General features: G+C 40.3%; 1 protein-coding gene across 1 annotated transcript in view; it reads left to right on the top strand.

Moving 5' to 3' along the window:
* Nucleotides 1–17,389, top strand: part of Sf3b3 (splicing factor 3b subunit 3) — a 40,182-nt gene that overhangs the window by 15,875 nt on the left and 6,918 nt on the right. Inside the window, exons 11-19 of the mRNA XM_028891098.2 lie at nt 796–868; nt 6,231–6,382; nt 6,990–7,145; nt 9,153–9,308; nt 9,998–10,141; nt 12,014–12,136; nt 12,883–13,037; nt 16,331–16,505; nt 17,143–17,348. Of these exons, the coding sequence (XP_028746931.1) occupies nt 796–868; nt 6,231–6,382; nt 6,990–7,145; nt 9,153–9,308; nt 9,998–10,141; nt 12,014–12,136; nt 12,883–13,037; nt 16,331–16,505; nt 17,143–17,348 (1,340 nt within the window). The remainder of the gene's footprint in view (nt 1–795; nt 869–6,230; nt 6,383–6,989; nt 7,146–9,152; nt 9,309–9,997; nt 10,142–12,013; nt 12,137–12,882; nt 13,038–16,330; nt 16,506–17,142; nt 17,349–17,389) is intronic.

Here is a 17,389-nt window from a genome sequence, read left to right as displayed (position 1 = left end):
CTTACTTTGACTATAGTCTTATTTGAATAAAAACCAAATTTCTATTGAGAAGCATACTTGACATAAAAGTTTTACTGATGAAGTTCTTATGTCTTCCTCTTATTCTTAGAAACTGAAAAGGACAGTGCCTTGAATTTTCTTGTTCTTTCTATAAGACATAGTTACATAGTACAATGCATTAAGTGCTCTGTCTCTGGGTCATGTAACAATATTTAATAAACTTTATTAACTTTATATTAACAGAAGAATTCCAAAGGTAATAAGTACAGAGTTCATGTATAACCCACTATTAGCTGTCCTTAAGGAGTATCAAAGTGTAGTTGGGGAAAAAATTTGCTTTCTGTGAGCCACTTGTAAGGTGATTGTCAGCCCAGGGATAAAACAGTATTTTTTCTAGTGTATGGCTTTTGCATCTGTGAAGAGATGTGATTTTGTGTTGTAGAAGTTAGAGAAATCAATAAAGTACTGATTTAGATTGTTTCTTTTATTTCCAATGGTGCTTTTCTTTTGTTTCCTTTCTTTCTTTCTTTAAGGGTGTAGACATGGCAAATCCAAAGGAAGTATATAGTTTGGCTGTAGCCTTCTGAATGTTCTGTGGCTTTTTTGCTGTCTGTAATAGGGCTTGTCTGTGCCGCCAATCTTTGGGGTTTAGGTTCTTTTTTCACTAAGTAGTCCAGTTCTTTTACTGTACCGTACGGTGTGAGGCCTTTGCCTTTGGGATATCATTATGTAGTATATTGTGAAAATAGTAGTTTCATGCTCACTGGATCTGTGACTTGCCTGCTGTCCTTTTAGGTATCGGAAATGGCTGTTTCTGAGCTCCCTGGTAACCCCAATGCTGTCTGGACAGTACGTCGGCATATTGAAGGTAAGTGTCCCTTTCCTGGTAGTCAAGATGGGGCTTGGGAACCATTACCATGGGAAACTTAGAAACTGCATTCATAATACGTCTGTATCGCTTCAGCTAGTACCACAGAAACTTCTGGCATGACAGCACATTTTTTGAGGCTTCTTCTGACCAGGGTACCTTCATTCACTGCTGCTCTTTCTGAAGTGCATAGAGAGGTTATAGAGCTGCTGTTTATGTTTTAGTTGCTGCAGCATAAACATTTCAGAGTCACCCAGCTGCCTTGTGATGTTTGGATTGATAAAGCTCTGGTTTCACCTGTGTAAGAGGCATGTTCTAAGGGAAAATTGTCTTCTCATTGTACTTGAACTGTTTTCATTGTGCTAAAATCACAGTGAAAGTCAAGATTATAAATCGTATACTTGTTCAGTTCTGCTCCTGCTTAAGGATGTATAGATTTAGTGGAATCAAATTTCAGAATAGAAAAGGAGTTGTGAAGGAGATGGAGTCTGAGTTCTTGAATTAAAAATGGTCACTTCACCTTAAAATTGAATGTCTTGTAGCTTGTATGGCACTCTAACAACAAGAATGTCCTGTGACATTGAATTTCAGTCCCATAACAAAACTCTTGTCATGTTTCCTGTGTTCACTTTGGAGCAGAAGGTTATTGTTCTAAGACCTCATTTTCATCTTTTCTGTCAGGAATGTGGAGCTACTGAGATCTGGCCAGCAAACAAAGCTGTGACTGGAAAAGAACTGGGATTCTGCCTGAGGTTTAGATGATCTAGTTGAATAGAACAAGCTGAAAGGAGCTGGGGAATGTGTAGGAGGGGAATTCATTAGAACGCTGCTTTTTTTGTGGGTTTTATTCCCATAGTTGGAATCAAATGAGTTGAAAGGGGAGTGTCAACAGGAAATTGTTAGGATTGTTGTAGCTCAGAAAGTTATTGGATATTTGATTTGAAGAGATTCCTACACTGAATATAATTTCTACATAGAGAAACTAGTAGTTGTTGGTTTGAATTTTGGTGGATTTTGATATTAAGATTCCAGTAAATGTTACTTAGATTAGTTAAACTAGAAAAATGCTTTGAGAGATCTACTATTTTTAAAGGTAGATCTCACTATATACTCAGGCCAGCCTAGAACTTGGATGTCTTCAGTGACTTTACATTCACAGTTTTTTTCTTAGCTTCCTGAGTACAGTGATGACAGGCATGTGTCACTGTGCCCAGCTTCTAACTTTTAGACACTTTTAAGTGTTGACTCTAAAGCCAGTATGTCTAAATAATAGCAGAAAATTGTCTCCTGAATCCTAGTTCAGTGCTCATTTTGACTAACTCTGATGGGAGTCTAGAGTCTTGGGTTCTTTGTGCTTTCATCCTGGAGTCATCTTTTCAAAATAATCAACGTAGAATTTCTGCCTCCGAACACTTGTCATAGAAAAGAGACTGGAGTACTTCGTTGGTAAAGCAGTTGACAAGCGTGCACAGGGCTCTGGTCCAGATCCTATATTGTAGAACCACCAAAAAAGAAAAGACGGGTGTCTAACTCCTGTGTGCACTGATGGGATGAAAGGTGCAAGCCTGCTGGCAGGAGGGATCGTAGGACAGGAAAGAGGCTTATTTGAAAGTAAAGAAAGGTATTGTAGAGAGAGAAATGTTTGCTGATGGAAGTGATGGGCAGTTTCTAGTGTGACGAAACTGGTTGTTCTCTGTTAAATTTCAAAACCTAGGTAGCAACTATTTCCTGATCAGTTTTTCTTTTTACTGTACTTTGGGACAATTACCCACAAAAACATGTTAGGTTTTCTGGTCATTTTCTTTCCAGATACCCCACGTTACTATTGAGTGAGCATTCCTCTATCCACACGTGTTTCCGTCTTCAGGCAAATACTAACCTTGGCTGGTACTTGGTGATGCATACTACCAATACCAAGCCTTTTTTTCTCTTCCACAGGTGGCTGGTGAAGGTGCTGATTATCACAGGTGTGTACCTACTGCTAGGGTCTACTATGGGATCCTATAGGGAAAGGGATGACCTGCACAGAATACTGAGGCTGCCCTAATGGTGTCTCTCAGAGGGAACTTTGCAGGTGGATGTCAGTGTGTATTGTAGTGACAGTCACCCATCTGCTTGCTTATCAGCTGGTCTAAGGCAGAAATTAGGCTCTCCTTTCCCCCAGAGTCTGGACAGTAGAACTAGTTGGCATTTATGAAACTGAAAGAATGTGTAACTAGCAACCACAGCTTAATTCTCTTTTGGAATTACCCATTCCAGATGTATTGACTGAAAGATTAGGACCTCAAGAAGTATATGATATATCATATTAAACTGAGGCAAGGGAAGAGCTAGGTACTCTGAATATCAAATGAGAATGAAATGCAGGAAGCTCTGTCATCTGCATTATGCCTTGTGTTACCTTTTGGAGAGGGCTATTTGTAATGGAGTTAGTTGATCATCAGGCATTCCCTCTCTGGGCTGCTTCTGTAGTGCTCAAAAAAGGGGGGAAGGAGAAAGAGAAAGAGAGAATTATACTGAACTTGGGCCTAGAGCTGTTCTCTTACCCTAAGAGATTCTTCACTTAGACAGAAAGTAATATTTTTGTAAGACTTAGAACCTCTAGAAAAAGACATTGTGATTACTTATAATTCTTATACTGTGCCTGAAGCTTGATTTTTGTTCTGAATGTCAGCTTTTACCGTGTAATTTCCCTAAGAGTAATTAATCTGCTTCAGAACATCATTGCTGGAGAATGGAAATGGTAGAAGTTATAGTGTGCTTAGTATTTACTGGGAAATAGGTGTTTTCAGGAAATTTGTGATTAAAAGAGCTTTTAAAGCTTTAGGCATTGTTCTCTCACTTGTTGAATCATTTAGTCAGAATGTGACCCCTGTTGAAGTGAATTGAACGTTTGCTTTATATCCGAGTAGTCTTGACTTGTGGTTAAAGGGAAGGTGTAGACCTGGGCACCCCTTCTCAACCCCATTCTCTTAATGTGTAAGTCAAAAATTGTAAGACTTCTGTTCCAAAAACTCCCTTTCCCTCTGGACTGAGGGAAGACCTTGGAAAAAATGGCCAGTTAAGAGTCCTTTGTGGGTTGGCTTTAATTTAGTCTTACACAGCTTTCAAGGTACCAAATTTTAGTAAATAGAAACATGGGATATGATGTGTCCTTATAAAAATAAGCAATTTCTTACTATATGTCAGAAATTTCCAGGTCAAAGTTCAGAGCTGGAATAAAGTTTTAAGTTTGATGTTGTGTGGAGATGAATTTAAGTCTTTCTGTAAACTATTAAGAATCCATTTAAAGACAACTATATCCTAATTGACTTTTTAAAATATTATTTACTTATTATGATGTATGTGTGGGCACACATGCCGCAGTGTGCATGCGGAGTGCAGAGGACCACTTTGTGGAGTTACTTCTCCATCCATCTTTACGTGGCTCCTGTGGGTGGGACTTGGATCATTGGCCCTGTGCAGCAAGCACCTTTACCCTGAACCATCTCATCAGGCCTTGAGTCATTTATGATAGCAAACAGTGCTTGGTGTTGTAAAGCCATTTTATATAGTGTCTCCAAAGCATTTGACACATTCTAAGAGCTACAACAGTACAATTGTACAACAGCACCAAGTGTGTGGTCCAGTACTACTTATGTTTTGAAAGTTGTATTTGTACTTTGTGAGTTATTACTCCACTGGTCTAGCAATCAGAACTTGCCTGTTGGGAAAGGTCTTTGGTTCTTGCTTTTCAGCCACCCTTGTTGCATACATGTATTATTAACTGGAAGTTTTGTCAAACAGCATTTAACCCTTACTGTGTGAAGCAGTTTCATAACATTATATTATTTCTGTTATAAAATACTGATTACAACTCACCAAACTGTATGTTCTGCTAATGGGTAGCACTATGTAGACTATACCAATAACATGTCTTTACTTCACCCCTCCTATAAAGAATGCTGATTCTATTAATTCTGATAGTAAGTAATTTTGGAGTAATACAAACCAAAAATGGCCCTTGGTGTGGGTGGACTAAGTAGGTTCGTCCTGTGGCATTGAGCTCTGACAAGGCTTAGGGCAAGCAGAGCTCTATAGCTGCTAATCTAGTTTAGTGCCTTACTCTGTTATTCGGTCCTTTGTTTAGCTGATTTCTGGGTTGGGAGTAAAGGTGACAAAAAGTTGATGTAACAATACAGATGTAGAGTGAGGGGGAAATCTTACTAAAAACAATCGATGTGCCTTTATTAAGTATGTATCCAGTGTTCTCTATTGTGAATGTAGGCAACTCAGAAGTTGTTTTATTCTGTAGAGTAAAAGTATGGGAAATAGTTGGCCTTTGACATTGGGATTGTGGGGGAGAACAACTATTAAGGTTGCCTTTATATAGAACTCAAGATCTTATGACCTTGAGAAACTCATTAGTATTTGTTTATTCAGCTACATTATGAAAAGCAAATTCTATTAAGATTGCTCTTAACCACTGTGTTGTTAACATTTTTAAACAGTGAAAAACCAGAGAGGTCAAGGACTTGAAAATATCAACATTCTCCCTTCCCCCATTTCCTGCTTAACTGGTAGTCTTCTCATTCCCAGTAGAGCTAGTTTATAGCCCTAGAATAACTAAATATTCTCAGGCCTCCAGTAGTTCATTTTAGTCACTATACATTGTATTCTTATGTTAGCTCCCTTTAGGGGTCTTTTGAGGTTTTTTAATTGTTGTTTTGTTTTTGTTTGGTTTGGTTTGATTTTTTTTTTTTTTTTGATGTTTTTTTAACACAGGGTCTCACTACATAGTCTTAACTTCCTTGAACTCAGATCTACCTGCCTCTGCCACCTTTAAGTGATCAGATTTGAGGTGCATCCTACCACACCTGGCTAGTCTCTCTAGTTCTCTTAAAATATTCATTAAATGGGTTGAAATTAAGCAGAGTTGCCCATCGTACAGGAAACTCTGGGTTCCATTCCCAGCACTTTATAAACTGGGCATGGTGGTGCATTCCTGTAATTCCAGTACTCAAGAAAGAAGAGTTGCAGGGGTTAAAGTTCAAGGTCATATTTGGCTATGTAGTGTGTTTGAGTCCAACCATGTATTTATTTATTGTCCCCTATGATTTCTTTAGCAAATATCTGAAGAAAATCCTAGTTTTCAGAGATATGAGAGGAAAACATTTGTACTCAGTGTGTTTGGGCATTTATTTGTAGGTTGCTAGGACCCTCAGTCATCTTTTGGGCCATCCCGTTCTGTGTATGCATGCGTGTAGTGACTGCACATAGGAATGTTGTGGAAGGTTTCTGAAACTCTTAGTGTCTCAATTGCCTTTCTAATGCTAGTAAATTTGAGTTCTTTCCTAACCATTTCTTTCTTTTCTTTTTTCAGATGAATTTGATGCCTACATCATTGTGTCTTTCGTGAATGCCACGCTTGTGCTGTCTATCGGAGAGACTGTGGAAGAAGTGACTGACTCTGGGTTCTTGGGCACCACTCCAACCTTGTCCTGCTCCTTATTAGGAGATGATGCACTGGTTCAGGTGAGCTTGCTATGTCTTTCCTTTGCCCATCATGTTGTAATGCCGCCGAGTGCTCATATTCCCGTCTCTCCATTCTCACCTTCCAGAAAACTATAGGAGGTACATATGTTTTATCAACATATAAAAGTGCACTGAGAGTTAATTCCTTTCAGATTTTTACTAAGCAATTTGGAGAATTTGAAACCTAACATTTCCTCTCAGTTTGCTATTTCTGTTAATAAAACCCCATTACTGCTGTTCTCATCTTTAATAACAAGTAGACTTTGAACTGATGGGGCAAAGCATGAACTTTAAAGAAAATTCTTTAAAAATTGAATTGTGTGCTGGGCGGTGGTGGCACACGTGCCTTTAATCCCAGCACTTGGGAGGCAGAGACAGGCGGATCTGTGAGTTCAAGGCCAGCTTGGTCTACAGAACAAGTTTCAGGGCAACCAGTACTGTTACACAGAGAGACCCTGTCTTGAAAAACCCAAAAAAAAAAAAAAATTGTCTGGGCTCTACTAACTCTAGTTGATACCTTAATCGCATGAGTCTAGGTTTGCCAGGTATGAGGATCATTCTGGGTGATCGAATTGCTGTTAGATTTTATTCTTCGACTGACTTCTAGGTGTATCCAGATGGCATTCGACACATACGAGCAGATAAGAGAGTCAATGAGTGGAAGACTCCTGGCAAGAAAACAATTGTGAAGTGCGCAGTGAACCAGCGACAAGTGGTGATCGCCCTGACTGGAGGAGAACTTGTCTATTTCGAGATGGATCCTGTATGTTATTTGTTTTATTGTTGTTGGCCATGTGTTACCTTTCATTATGGTTCTAGGGGTGGGATTCTGAAGCATTGGTAATATTATCTGTAGCTGAAAGTTTTCCTGTGTCCTGCCCAGTCTGCAGCCGCTCAGACACAAGTAAACACACTTACATTAATTAAAACTGCTTGCCCATTAGCTTAGGCTTACTTCAGACTAGCTCTTACACTTAAATTCAGGCCATTTCTGTTAATCTGTATGTTGCCACATGTTCCATGGCTTTACCTGTGTGACATTACATGCTGCTTCCTGGACGGTGGTCTGGCATCTCATTCAGCCTTCCTCTTCCCAGAATTCTCCTTGTCTGCTTATCCTGCTATACTTCCTCCCTGGCTACTGGCCAATCAGCATTTTATTTATCAACCAATCAGAGCGACATATTTATAGCATACAGAGCAACATCACCCATCAGTTATCAGAATATATAATATCATCAGTATATGTATCTTATAAATGTATTCACAGCAAAGAATTGATAGTGAATGGGTTCATAAGACAGTCTGGCCTTTTTTTAAAAAGATTTAATATTGTGTATATGTAATTGTGCCCGAATGAGTTTATGTGCACCCTGTATATGGAGGACAGAGTGTTAAATCTCCTCCTGGAACCTGAGTTATAAATCATTATGTGGGTGTTGGTAAACAAACTGGGTTTTGCTAAGAGCAGAGCAGTAAACATAACCCTTGAGCTGTCTCTCCAGCCCCAATCTGGCCTTTTTTGTTTGTTTTCAAGGCAGGATCTCTCTGTTCAGCCTTGGCTGTCCTGGAACTTGCTCTGAAAACCAGGCTGGCCTTCACTTTATCTGTCTCTGCCTCCCGAGTGCTGGGATTAAAGGTGTGCGCCACCACTGGCCCACCTTCATTATCTAACGAATATTTGACAAAGATTTATTTTCTCCTGTTTCACCTTGATTTTTTAATTGTGTGCGTGCGCACGCGAGTGCGTGCTCTCTCTGTCTACATTTACAACATTATGTCAGAAGAGGGCATCAGATCCCACTGTAGATGGCTGGGAGCCACCACCTGCTGGTTGCTGGGATTAGAACTCAGGATCTCTGGAAGAGCAGCCAGTCTTCTTAACCACTAAGCCATCTCTCCAGCCCCCAGTTGTTTGTTTGTTTCATTATATTTTGTTTTTTTAGATGTGTTCTGATGTAGGATTCTAGACTGATGTCAAACTCACAGCAGTCCTCCTGTCTTGGCTTCCTAAATGTTGGGATTACAGTCATGAATCATTGTGTCTGACTTTTGCTATTTTATATGGAAATGTATCCAGAACTTACCTTACTCTTAAAATCTCTAGTAGAATTGAGATTTGTTTTTGACCATGTTTCAGTTCACTTTTACTCTGGTATTTTTGGCAGGGGAGTTTGTCTTTGAGGTGGTCTCACACAGACTAAATTGGCTTTGAACCCCTGGTTCTCTTCTGTCTCCATGTGCTAGAATTATAGTTTTGCAGTACCACAGCTGGCTTCATTCAGGGTTCTCATGAAGTTTATATATTTGTTTCCTGATCTAGGTTAGTCTATGTTTGTGCCACATCTTGCTTTTTGTCAAAGATCTCTTGATTTTCTTTCCCCCTGAGGCATTAATATGTTTGACATTAAACTGTGAAGTTGATTATGGGACCTGAAATGGTGAAGTTCTTGGTCATTGACTATTACAAAAGGAGTGAGATGTGAGTCGGTGCTATTAATGTAGCTCAGTTGGTAGCTCGCCAGCACTTGAATAAACTGCGTGTGTCAGGACCCTTTGTAATCCCAGTGCTCAGTGGAGGCAGCAGGGCCTAAAGTTCAAGCTCATCCTTGTCTACATAGCTAGTATATGCATGAAACCCTGTTTCAAAAGCAAAAAGGCGGGTAAGAGGAGACCAAAAAAAAAAGCCTTAACTCATCTTCCTTTCCTAGGCCCAGAGTTTTAGGGTGGATTATAGCACATAGACGTATTTTGTTTTCCTTCCTTATAGTCAGGACAGTTGAATGAGTACACAGAGCGGAAAGAGATGTCAGCAGACGTGGTGTGCATGAGTCTGGCCAACGTGCCCCCAGGAGAACAGCGATCTCGATTCCTGGCTGTGGGGCTGGTGGACAACACTGTCAGAATCATCTCCCTTGACCCATCAGTGAGTGGTACCCTCAGTTTTGTGGGTGGGAACTAAGTACTTGGATCCCTACATTTGTACCTGTTGTCTTTCCCTCCTCTCTCTCCTTATTTTTTGTGTTTCTAGACGTCCAATAGTCTGATCTCTCAGGCACAGTTTGGCAAGCTCTAAACTGCTGCTGCTTTTTATTCTCATAGCAACCTCAGGAGTCCTCACTGTAGTTTAAGGATGTTGATTTGAAACTACTAAATATTTCTTTGGCATAAGGACATTGAATTACTTTTGTGGTATATTTTCTATTTCATCTATATTACTTGTGTTTTGCTTGCATGTCTGTATGTGCACCAGAAGGTGTCCGATCCCCTGAAATGGATAATTTTGAGCCACCCTGTGGATCCTGGGTGCTTGGCTCCTCTGTGAAAGCAACAAATTCTTTTAACTACTGGAACCATTTCTCCAGCCTTACTATTATTTTCAGGGAGATACTGTTTGCTTACTTTGACCATTATCCCCTTTGACAAAAAATAAACAAGAGTTCCCTAAGCTTATTCTGAGATTTAGATTTAATGGCCCTCTACTGCCTCAGTTTACTTTTGGGGTTTTCTTTTGCCCTCGAGAAAGATCCTCCTTCAGTCCTAATAATCTGTGGCTATATTCTTTTCCAAAATTGATTCTCTTACGGCTCTTTTTTGTTTTTCTCCCTTCCACAGGACTGTTTACAGCCTCTGAGTATGCAGGCTCTCCCAGCCCAGCCTGAGTCTCTGTGTATTGTGGAAATGGGTGGGACTGAGAAACAAGATGAGCTGGGTGAGAGGGGCTCTATTGGCTTCCTGTACTTGAACATTGGACTACAGGTAAGAGGTCCTGGGGCTCATCTTGGTGTCAGGCCTGCTGTAGCCACCACCTCTTCCTTTGTCCAGTACAGACATTTTTCTTTGCCCATGGTTCCAGATAGCCACTTTATGAAAGTCACTTTATAGTGCTGTCATAGATTTGCTTTTCTTAGTACTTAGAAGGTATGAACCTGGCCTGGAAATCGTATGCACAAAGAATCCTCATATCTGGTAAAAATGTTTTGTGATTGATGCTTTGGAGAGTCCTCAGTAGTCATCTGTAGTTCCACAGTATCCCTGCCTTTTGAAATGAATACCTCACAGCTATAATTGACTATATTAGCTTTAGTGAAGCCCTGGTTGTTTCTGTGGTCAAGGCAGTTGAGCTTGCACTCTGGAAAACAGGAACCTAGCATAAGATAGTAATGCGCTCATTATGTCCTTCTAATTTCCTTAATCAGTATTTACATAGAGGCGCCATTACAAGTTTAAATTGTAGTTTCTCCTTTAGAAATACTCAGACATGAGACACAGATTAAACTGATACAATGGGCCTTCATCCCCCTTTTTCTTAGAGTATTTGAAAGTAAATCCAAAGCAATAAATCATTCCACCTTGTAGCACAAATCCTAATTGGTCTTAATAAAAACCTGGAGCCAGATATCGGGGTAAATGATGAAAGATCAGAAAGAAAGGAACAAGCCACAGCCACCTCTCACCTCACCAACTCCTCAGCTGAAAGGACTGAGCTCCTTTCTTGTCCAGCCATATTACTTCCTGTCTCTGCCTCCCTAGTGCTTGGATTAAAGGTGTGTGCCACCACTGCCTTGCCTCTATGGCTAACTAGTGGCTGGCTTTGCCCTCCGATCTTAGGCAAGCTTTATTTGTTAGATCATACACAAAATGTCACCACACCACCTATACTTAGTAATGTGTTTTGCTTTAAGGAACTAGTATTGTCATATCCACCAAGATTAGTAACAGTTTCTGAATATCTGATATTTTGTGCATGTTGTAATTTCCTCCTGAAAAATTATGGTTAGTGCAGACCATAGAAGTTGATGACTTTCATTCCTAACTATTTTGGGTAAGGGAAAGAGTAGTTACAGTGCTGCTGTTCACTCTGTTGCATCCCATTAGGAAGTACATGATGTCTGGAAATGTTTGAAATCAAGTCTCTGTAAGACAAAATGAAGTTTATCCCTTTGCTCTAAACATCCTTTGTACAGTAAAGGGATAAGGGCTCTCCCACCACCCCTACTTTAGTCACTAATTTTACAGATAAGACATTAGGGCCATAACAGTCATCCTAGTTGAGTCTGATAAAGTAGGAATTTTGTTGGTTGTGAGTGGTTTTTCTTGTTGTTGTTGTTTCTTTTTTTTGTAGGGGGTACCCATTAAACTACTGTCTTTTCTTTAATTTTTGTTTGTTTGCTTCATTTTTGATAGAGGTTCCCCTTGAAGATAGTCTATTTGACCCCACTATATTGCTACCTTCTTGCACAGTTAGGTTCTGTTTGCATCATAAATATTCTTGTTTGAGCCTTGAATCGATCATCCCTAAGAACCTCGTTCTTTTGTGGTGAAGTGATACTGAAGAGATACCATAGTCAATAGATCTTGGTTTTTAGCTGTGGGTCTGTTTTTAAATTTCTAAGAATTTAACAAATGAATTTGTTTTAATGTACAGGATGCACATACATGTATATATAGTGAGAAATGGTTTTTACTTAGATGCTTAGTAACTGAGAGAATGAATGAATTGCTGATTGTTGGGGTGTTGTAATTTGTTTTATGTTGTTTCTGTCATCTGTTAAGTAGCCAAGGGAAAATCTCATAGTTAAAAAGTTTCCATCATGAGTAAGCTTTACCTATTCATATCTTTTCAATTAGAATGGTGTGCTACTGAGAACTGTCCTAGACCCTGTCACTGGTGACCTGTCTGACACTCGAACTAGATATCTGGGGTCCCGTCCTGTGAAACTCTTCCGAGTCCGGATGCAAGGCCAGGAGGCTGTAAGTAATAAGATGTTTGGATATTGGTCCCGCTGTGAACTTTCTGACTAATTCACTTTATAGATCGTTTGTTTGTTTGTTTGTTTGTTTGTTTGTTTGTTTTGGTTTTTCGAGACAGGGTTTCTCTGTAGTTTTGGTGCCTGTCCTGGATCTTGCTCTGTAGACCAAGCTGGCCTGGAACTCACAGAGATCTGCCTGCCTCTGCCTCCCGAGTGCTGAGATTACAGGCGTGCCCCACCACTGCCTGGCTGTCCTGGGTTCTTTAGAGTTTTCTAAAGGGTAGTCCATGGCATGGCACTGACATTATAAGGTTATAGGAAGTTTCAGTATTGGTTCTTTTCTTAAGGCTGGGCTATCAGGCATGGGAAAAGCTGGAAACCTTCTGTTCAAGGCAGGATTATAGTTAATACTATGACTCCCTACCTAATAGGAAAGGGGGCCTTGTCTTTGTAGTAGAATTAATATTGCTGGCTGCTGTGCTAGTTCTCAAATGTTACATTCTTTAACTCTACAGCCATCCAGCCTTGTAATAGAATCTCTCATTTATACTCCAGAGAGTCATGATTGATGTAGCTAGATGTTTTTGTTTTTCTCTACAATAAGCCTTAGACTGTCTCTTCTTTGGGCTCCCTTTGCTTAAAGCAGCTTTGTGGGTTTCTAAAATTAGAGACTAGAGTCGGGGTTATGTGTTTGATCAATCTGTGTTTGAGCTTTCCCCAATATGATTAGAGCTCTTTCCTCTCCAGGTTTTGGCCATGTCCAGTCGCTCGTGGTTGAGCTACTCTTACCAGTCCCGTTTCCATCTCACCCCTCTGTCTTATGAAACCCTGGAGTTTGCGTCAGGCTTCGCCTCTGAGCAGTGTCCTGAAGGCATTGTTGCCATCTCCACCAACACCTTGAGGTGAGAAAATCCTTACGTCTGGAGCCCAGCAGGAAGCCTTTCTGCCAAGGCCTCAGCCTGTGGTTCTGTGAGAGTTGGAAGAGTTTGTACAGCGATGGCTAAGAGCCACCTCTTTACCAGGAGAGGGTGTTGCAGTTGAAAGTTACTTGGCTCAGGATTTCAGAACCTGTGAGCCAAGTTTCAATGCTTGGCGTTTAGCTTCTGTTTAGACTTTTTTGGAGCCAAGCTTTAAAACTTAAAACAAAAAAACCTTTTTCTTTTTTCTTTTTTTTTTTCAAGACAAGGTTTCTCAGTGTAGTTTTGGTACCAGCTGGCCTCGAACTCAGAGATCCACCTGGCTCTGCCTCCCGAGTGCTGGGATTAAAGGCTTCACAACCACTGTCTGGCACAACAATGTAATCTTGTACTTTAAGATTTCTGTTTCCTGGTGAAATGGTCCTGTCGCTGGATTAGTTTTAGAGCAAGTATCAAATGTCAAATCTCTTTAATTTTTTCTTACTGTGTTTTCATCTACAGAATTACATCTTAATTTTAATTAATTAATTTGTTAGTTTTTCCAGACAGGGTTTCTCTGTATAGCTCTGTCTATCCTGGAACTAGCTCTGTAGACCAGGCTCTTCTGGAACACAGAGATAGCCTGCCTCTGCATCCTGAGTGCTGGGATTAAAGGCGTGCGCCACCACTGCCCAGCTGAAAGAGTTTTGAAAGAGTGAAATTAAACTGTGTGTGGTAGCTCATGTTACCCTAATCCCAGTTCTACCTGTGAGGGTAAGAGATCAGAAATTCAAGGTCATCCTCAGGCATATGAAGTTCAAGGCCCGCCAGGCATGGTGATGGATCAAAGAAAAAAGTAGAATTGCTAGTAACATGGTAATTCCACTCATTATTTAATTTTGAATAGCTACTAGACTGCCTTTGGAAGTTCACAGAAGCCAAGAAGATAGAATTACTGTTTCACACCATTCTTGTAAATTCCTGCTTTATGTCTTTGGTTCTAGTTACCTTAATAGGTGTGTAATGGTTTTAAAAGACTTGTTATTTCCCTACTATCTAATGATGTTGAACATATTTTTAAGGTTTTTCGTGTGTGTGTGTGTGTGTGTGTGTGTGTGTGTGTGTGTGTGTGTGTGTGAGAGAGAGAGAGAGAGAGAGAGAGAGAGAGAATCATTTTAAAATAGAGGTTTTTTCTAAGCATGTATGTACTCTCTAAGTGGCCATCTATGTTAGTTCATTGTGTATCTTAATATATTTGAGTCCGTGTATAGCCTATATTCTTTCTCCTCCTGGTCACTTAGTAAGCATGCTATGTATATTGCTTTATTCTGTGCTTTTCTCATTTAGTAATATGTCTTGGAAATTACTCAGTATTATGAAGTTCTGTTAGATAGATGTACCATAGTTCATTTATCTAGTCTTTTTTCTTTTTTTAATGTTTTTGTTTTGTTTTGCGATCATTGTGAGGGTGAGCCTTGCAGAGGTCAACAGGCAGCTTTGTGAAGTCCTCTTCTACCCTTATGTGGTTTTTGGCAAGCACCTTAAAGTGCTGAGCCATCTCACCAGCCTGATTTTTATTTTAAATTTATTTTTACTCATCTTTTTTTTAGGTCTGTGTGGTGTGTGTGAGAGAATGGAATGTACTACACAGCACACATGGAGGTCAGAGGGCAGCCCTTTGGAATTGGAGTCATTTCTCTCCCCATCCCCTTTTCATGGGTTTTAGGGATTGAACCCAGGTTTGTCAGGCTTGTACAGCAAGAACCTTAGCCTAGGCACTGTAGAGATAGCTCAGCAGTTAAGAGCACTGGCTGCTCTTCCAGAAGCCCTGGGTTCAATTCCCAGCACGTGGCTGCTCACAGCTATCTATAACTCCAGTTCCAGGGGACTCAACACCCTCATATAGACATATACAGGCAAAACACTAATGCACATAAAATAAAAATAAATTTATAAAAAGGAATCTTGGCTGAGCAGATTTGGCACACACCTTTAATTCCAACACTGGGAGGCAGAGCCAGCCTGGTCTACAAGATCCAGGATAGGCACCAAAGCTACATGGAGAAACCCTGTTTCGAAACCAAAAAAAAAAAAAAAAAAGGAATCTCAACGTGCTAGAGCCATCTCTTGTCACTGATGTTATGTTTTTAACAGTGAAAATCCTGCTGAACATGTCAGTCTGTGTGTAAATAAACCTGTAGAATGCATTTTTGGCTATGTTACTGGAGCAATATGTTTCATTTGCCATTTTAGATAATTAAACTTGCCAGTCATTTTCTTTGTGCTGTGTCCTTTAAGACTAGGATCTTTGTTTCTAATTTGTAATCCTTTCTCAGATACAAAGTTTAATTTATAGTTGGCAACGTACCTCTTTCTAGCTTCCAGAATTTTATTTGGGATATACATTTCATGTATATTATCATCCTGTTTTACCCATCCACTTGGGTATATGTCTGTGTCTTACTGGAAAGAATGTGTAGGTCTTGGTGCTTGTCGGTTCTTGCATTGTCAAGGATTTCCAAAAGCTGGGATGTTTCTTGTTCAGAAGAGCATCCATCTTATTTTATGAAACATGATAAATAAGGTACTCGATCACAAGGACAGACCACATGTGGCAAAAACTTGTTCAGCTGTTGTGATTCATTCGCCTCTATGGATAAACATGTTTTTGCCACAAATGGCTTATCCGTGTGATTGAACACCTTTCTCCTGTGACTCTTCTCTTGCTTTTTTTTTTTTTTGTTTGTTTTGTTTTTGTTTTTCGAGACAGGGTTTTTCTGTGTAGCTTTGGGCCTTTCCTGGAACTCGCTTTGTAGACCAGGCTGGCCTCAAACTCACAGAGATCTACCTGCCTCTGCCTCCCGAGTGCTAGGATTAAAGGCGTGCGCCACTGCCGCCTGGCCTGTGACTCTTCTTAACCCTCAGTATAAATTGCTGTGCCCTGTTTTTACATGGGTTTGGGGGTGCATAATTCAGGTCCTCATGGTTCCATACAAACACTTTAACAGCTGAATCTTCTCCGTGGCCCCTGAACTTTATACTATTGTATTAACTATGGAATGATAAAATTTTTTACAATGTTAATGTATTTTCAGTGGTGAAAACAAAATTGCAGTGAAAAGTAGGAATGTGTTGCTGAAGAGAAAAATCTTTCTGATCTTGTCTTCTGTATAGCCTTTTAAGCTTAGAGAGCTGTTGTGCATGTGGCCTAAAGTCATTGTTGTCAACAATTGTGTTTGCTGTGGCTGGTCATGGTTCATCTCATGAGTTGCTGTTTTTACCCCTTTGTCTCACGGTAGGATTCTGGCATTGGAGAAGCTGGGTGCTGTCTTCAATCAAGTAGCCTTTCCACTGCAGTACACACCCAGGAAATTTGTCATCCACCCTGAGAGTAACAACCTCATCATCATCGAGACAGACCACAATGCCTACACTGAGGCTACAAAGGCTCAGAGAAAGCAGCAGATGGCAGAGGTGATCAATTACTCTGACCTCCAGAGGTGCAGTTTTAAAAGGCCTGCCTATGAAATTGTTTGGGAAAGTTGAAATTTAAAATGTCTATAATTGTCTTCAAAATTTAGTTCCTCCTGTAGAACTCCCTAGTTCTTGAGCCTCCAGAATATGCTGTGTTTTATGATGCCTGGGTTGGAGCCCAGACATCACAGATTGCAGATTTCCCCTACAGCATCAGCTCTTCTAGAAACTGTTTGCCAACTAGACCAGGCGTATGGAAACCATATCTAGTTTAAAAGAAAGGAGATAACTAGTCTTGGCCAGGGAAAGCAAGAAGCTCTGTGGAAACCAGGTTTTCATTTCTGAGTTTTCAGAAATGCCTTATGAGTGCATTTTTTCTTGACTTATGTGTGTGTGTGTGTGTGTGTGTGTGTGTATTGAGTGGTAGATGGCAGATAGGACTATCGTATTCTGCACCTTTCGTAGAAGCCAGGAATCTAACTCGGGTTGTAAGCCACAAGTTCCTCTACCAGTAGAACTGTCTCAAGGCTCTTCCTTGACTCTCTGTTTGGGGATCTTGGTTTTAGATGACAGATTTTTTTTTTTTTTTTCCCTCATTACTTCTCATTTCTAACCTCTTCTTGCTTTTTGGATTTAGGAAATGGTAGAGGCAGCAGGAGAGGATGAGCGGGAACTGGCTGCCGAAATGGCAGCAGCATTCCTCAATGAAAACCTCCCTGAATCTATTTTTGGAGCTCCCAAGGCTGGCAACGGGCAGTGGGCCTCTGTGATTAGGGTGATGAACCCTATCCAGGGGAATACACTAGACCTTGTCCAGCTGGAACAGAATGAGGCAGCCTTCAGGTAAGGATGTGACGTCAGTCTAGGGGTTGGTGATGTGATCG

This window comes from Peromyscus leucopus, chromosome 5 (genome assembly GCF_004664715.2).
Source record: "Peromyscus leucopus breed LL Stock chromosome 5, UCI_PerLeu_2.1, whole genome shotgun sequence".
In the NCBI taxonomy this organism is placed as follows: Eukaryota; Metazoa; Chordata; class Mammalia; order Rodentia; family Cricetidae; genus Peromyscus; species Peromyscus leucopus.
Note: the sequence above shows the minus strand (reverse complement) of the source record. Positions and strands in the feature narration are given on the sequence as shown.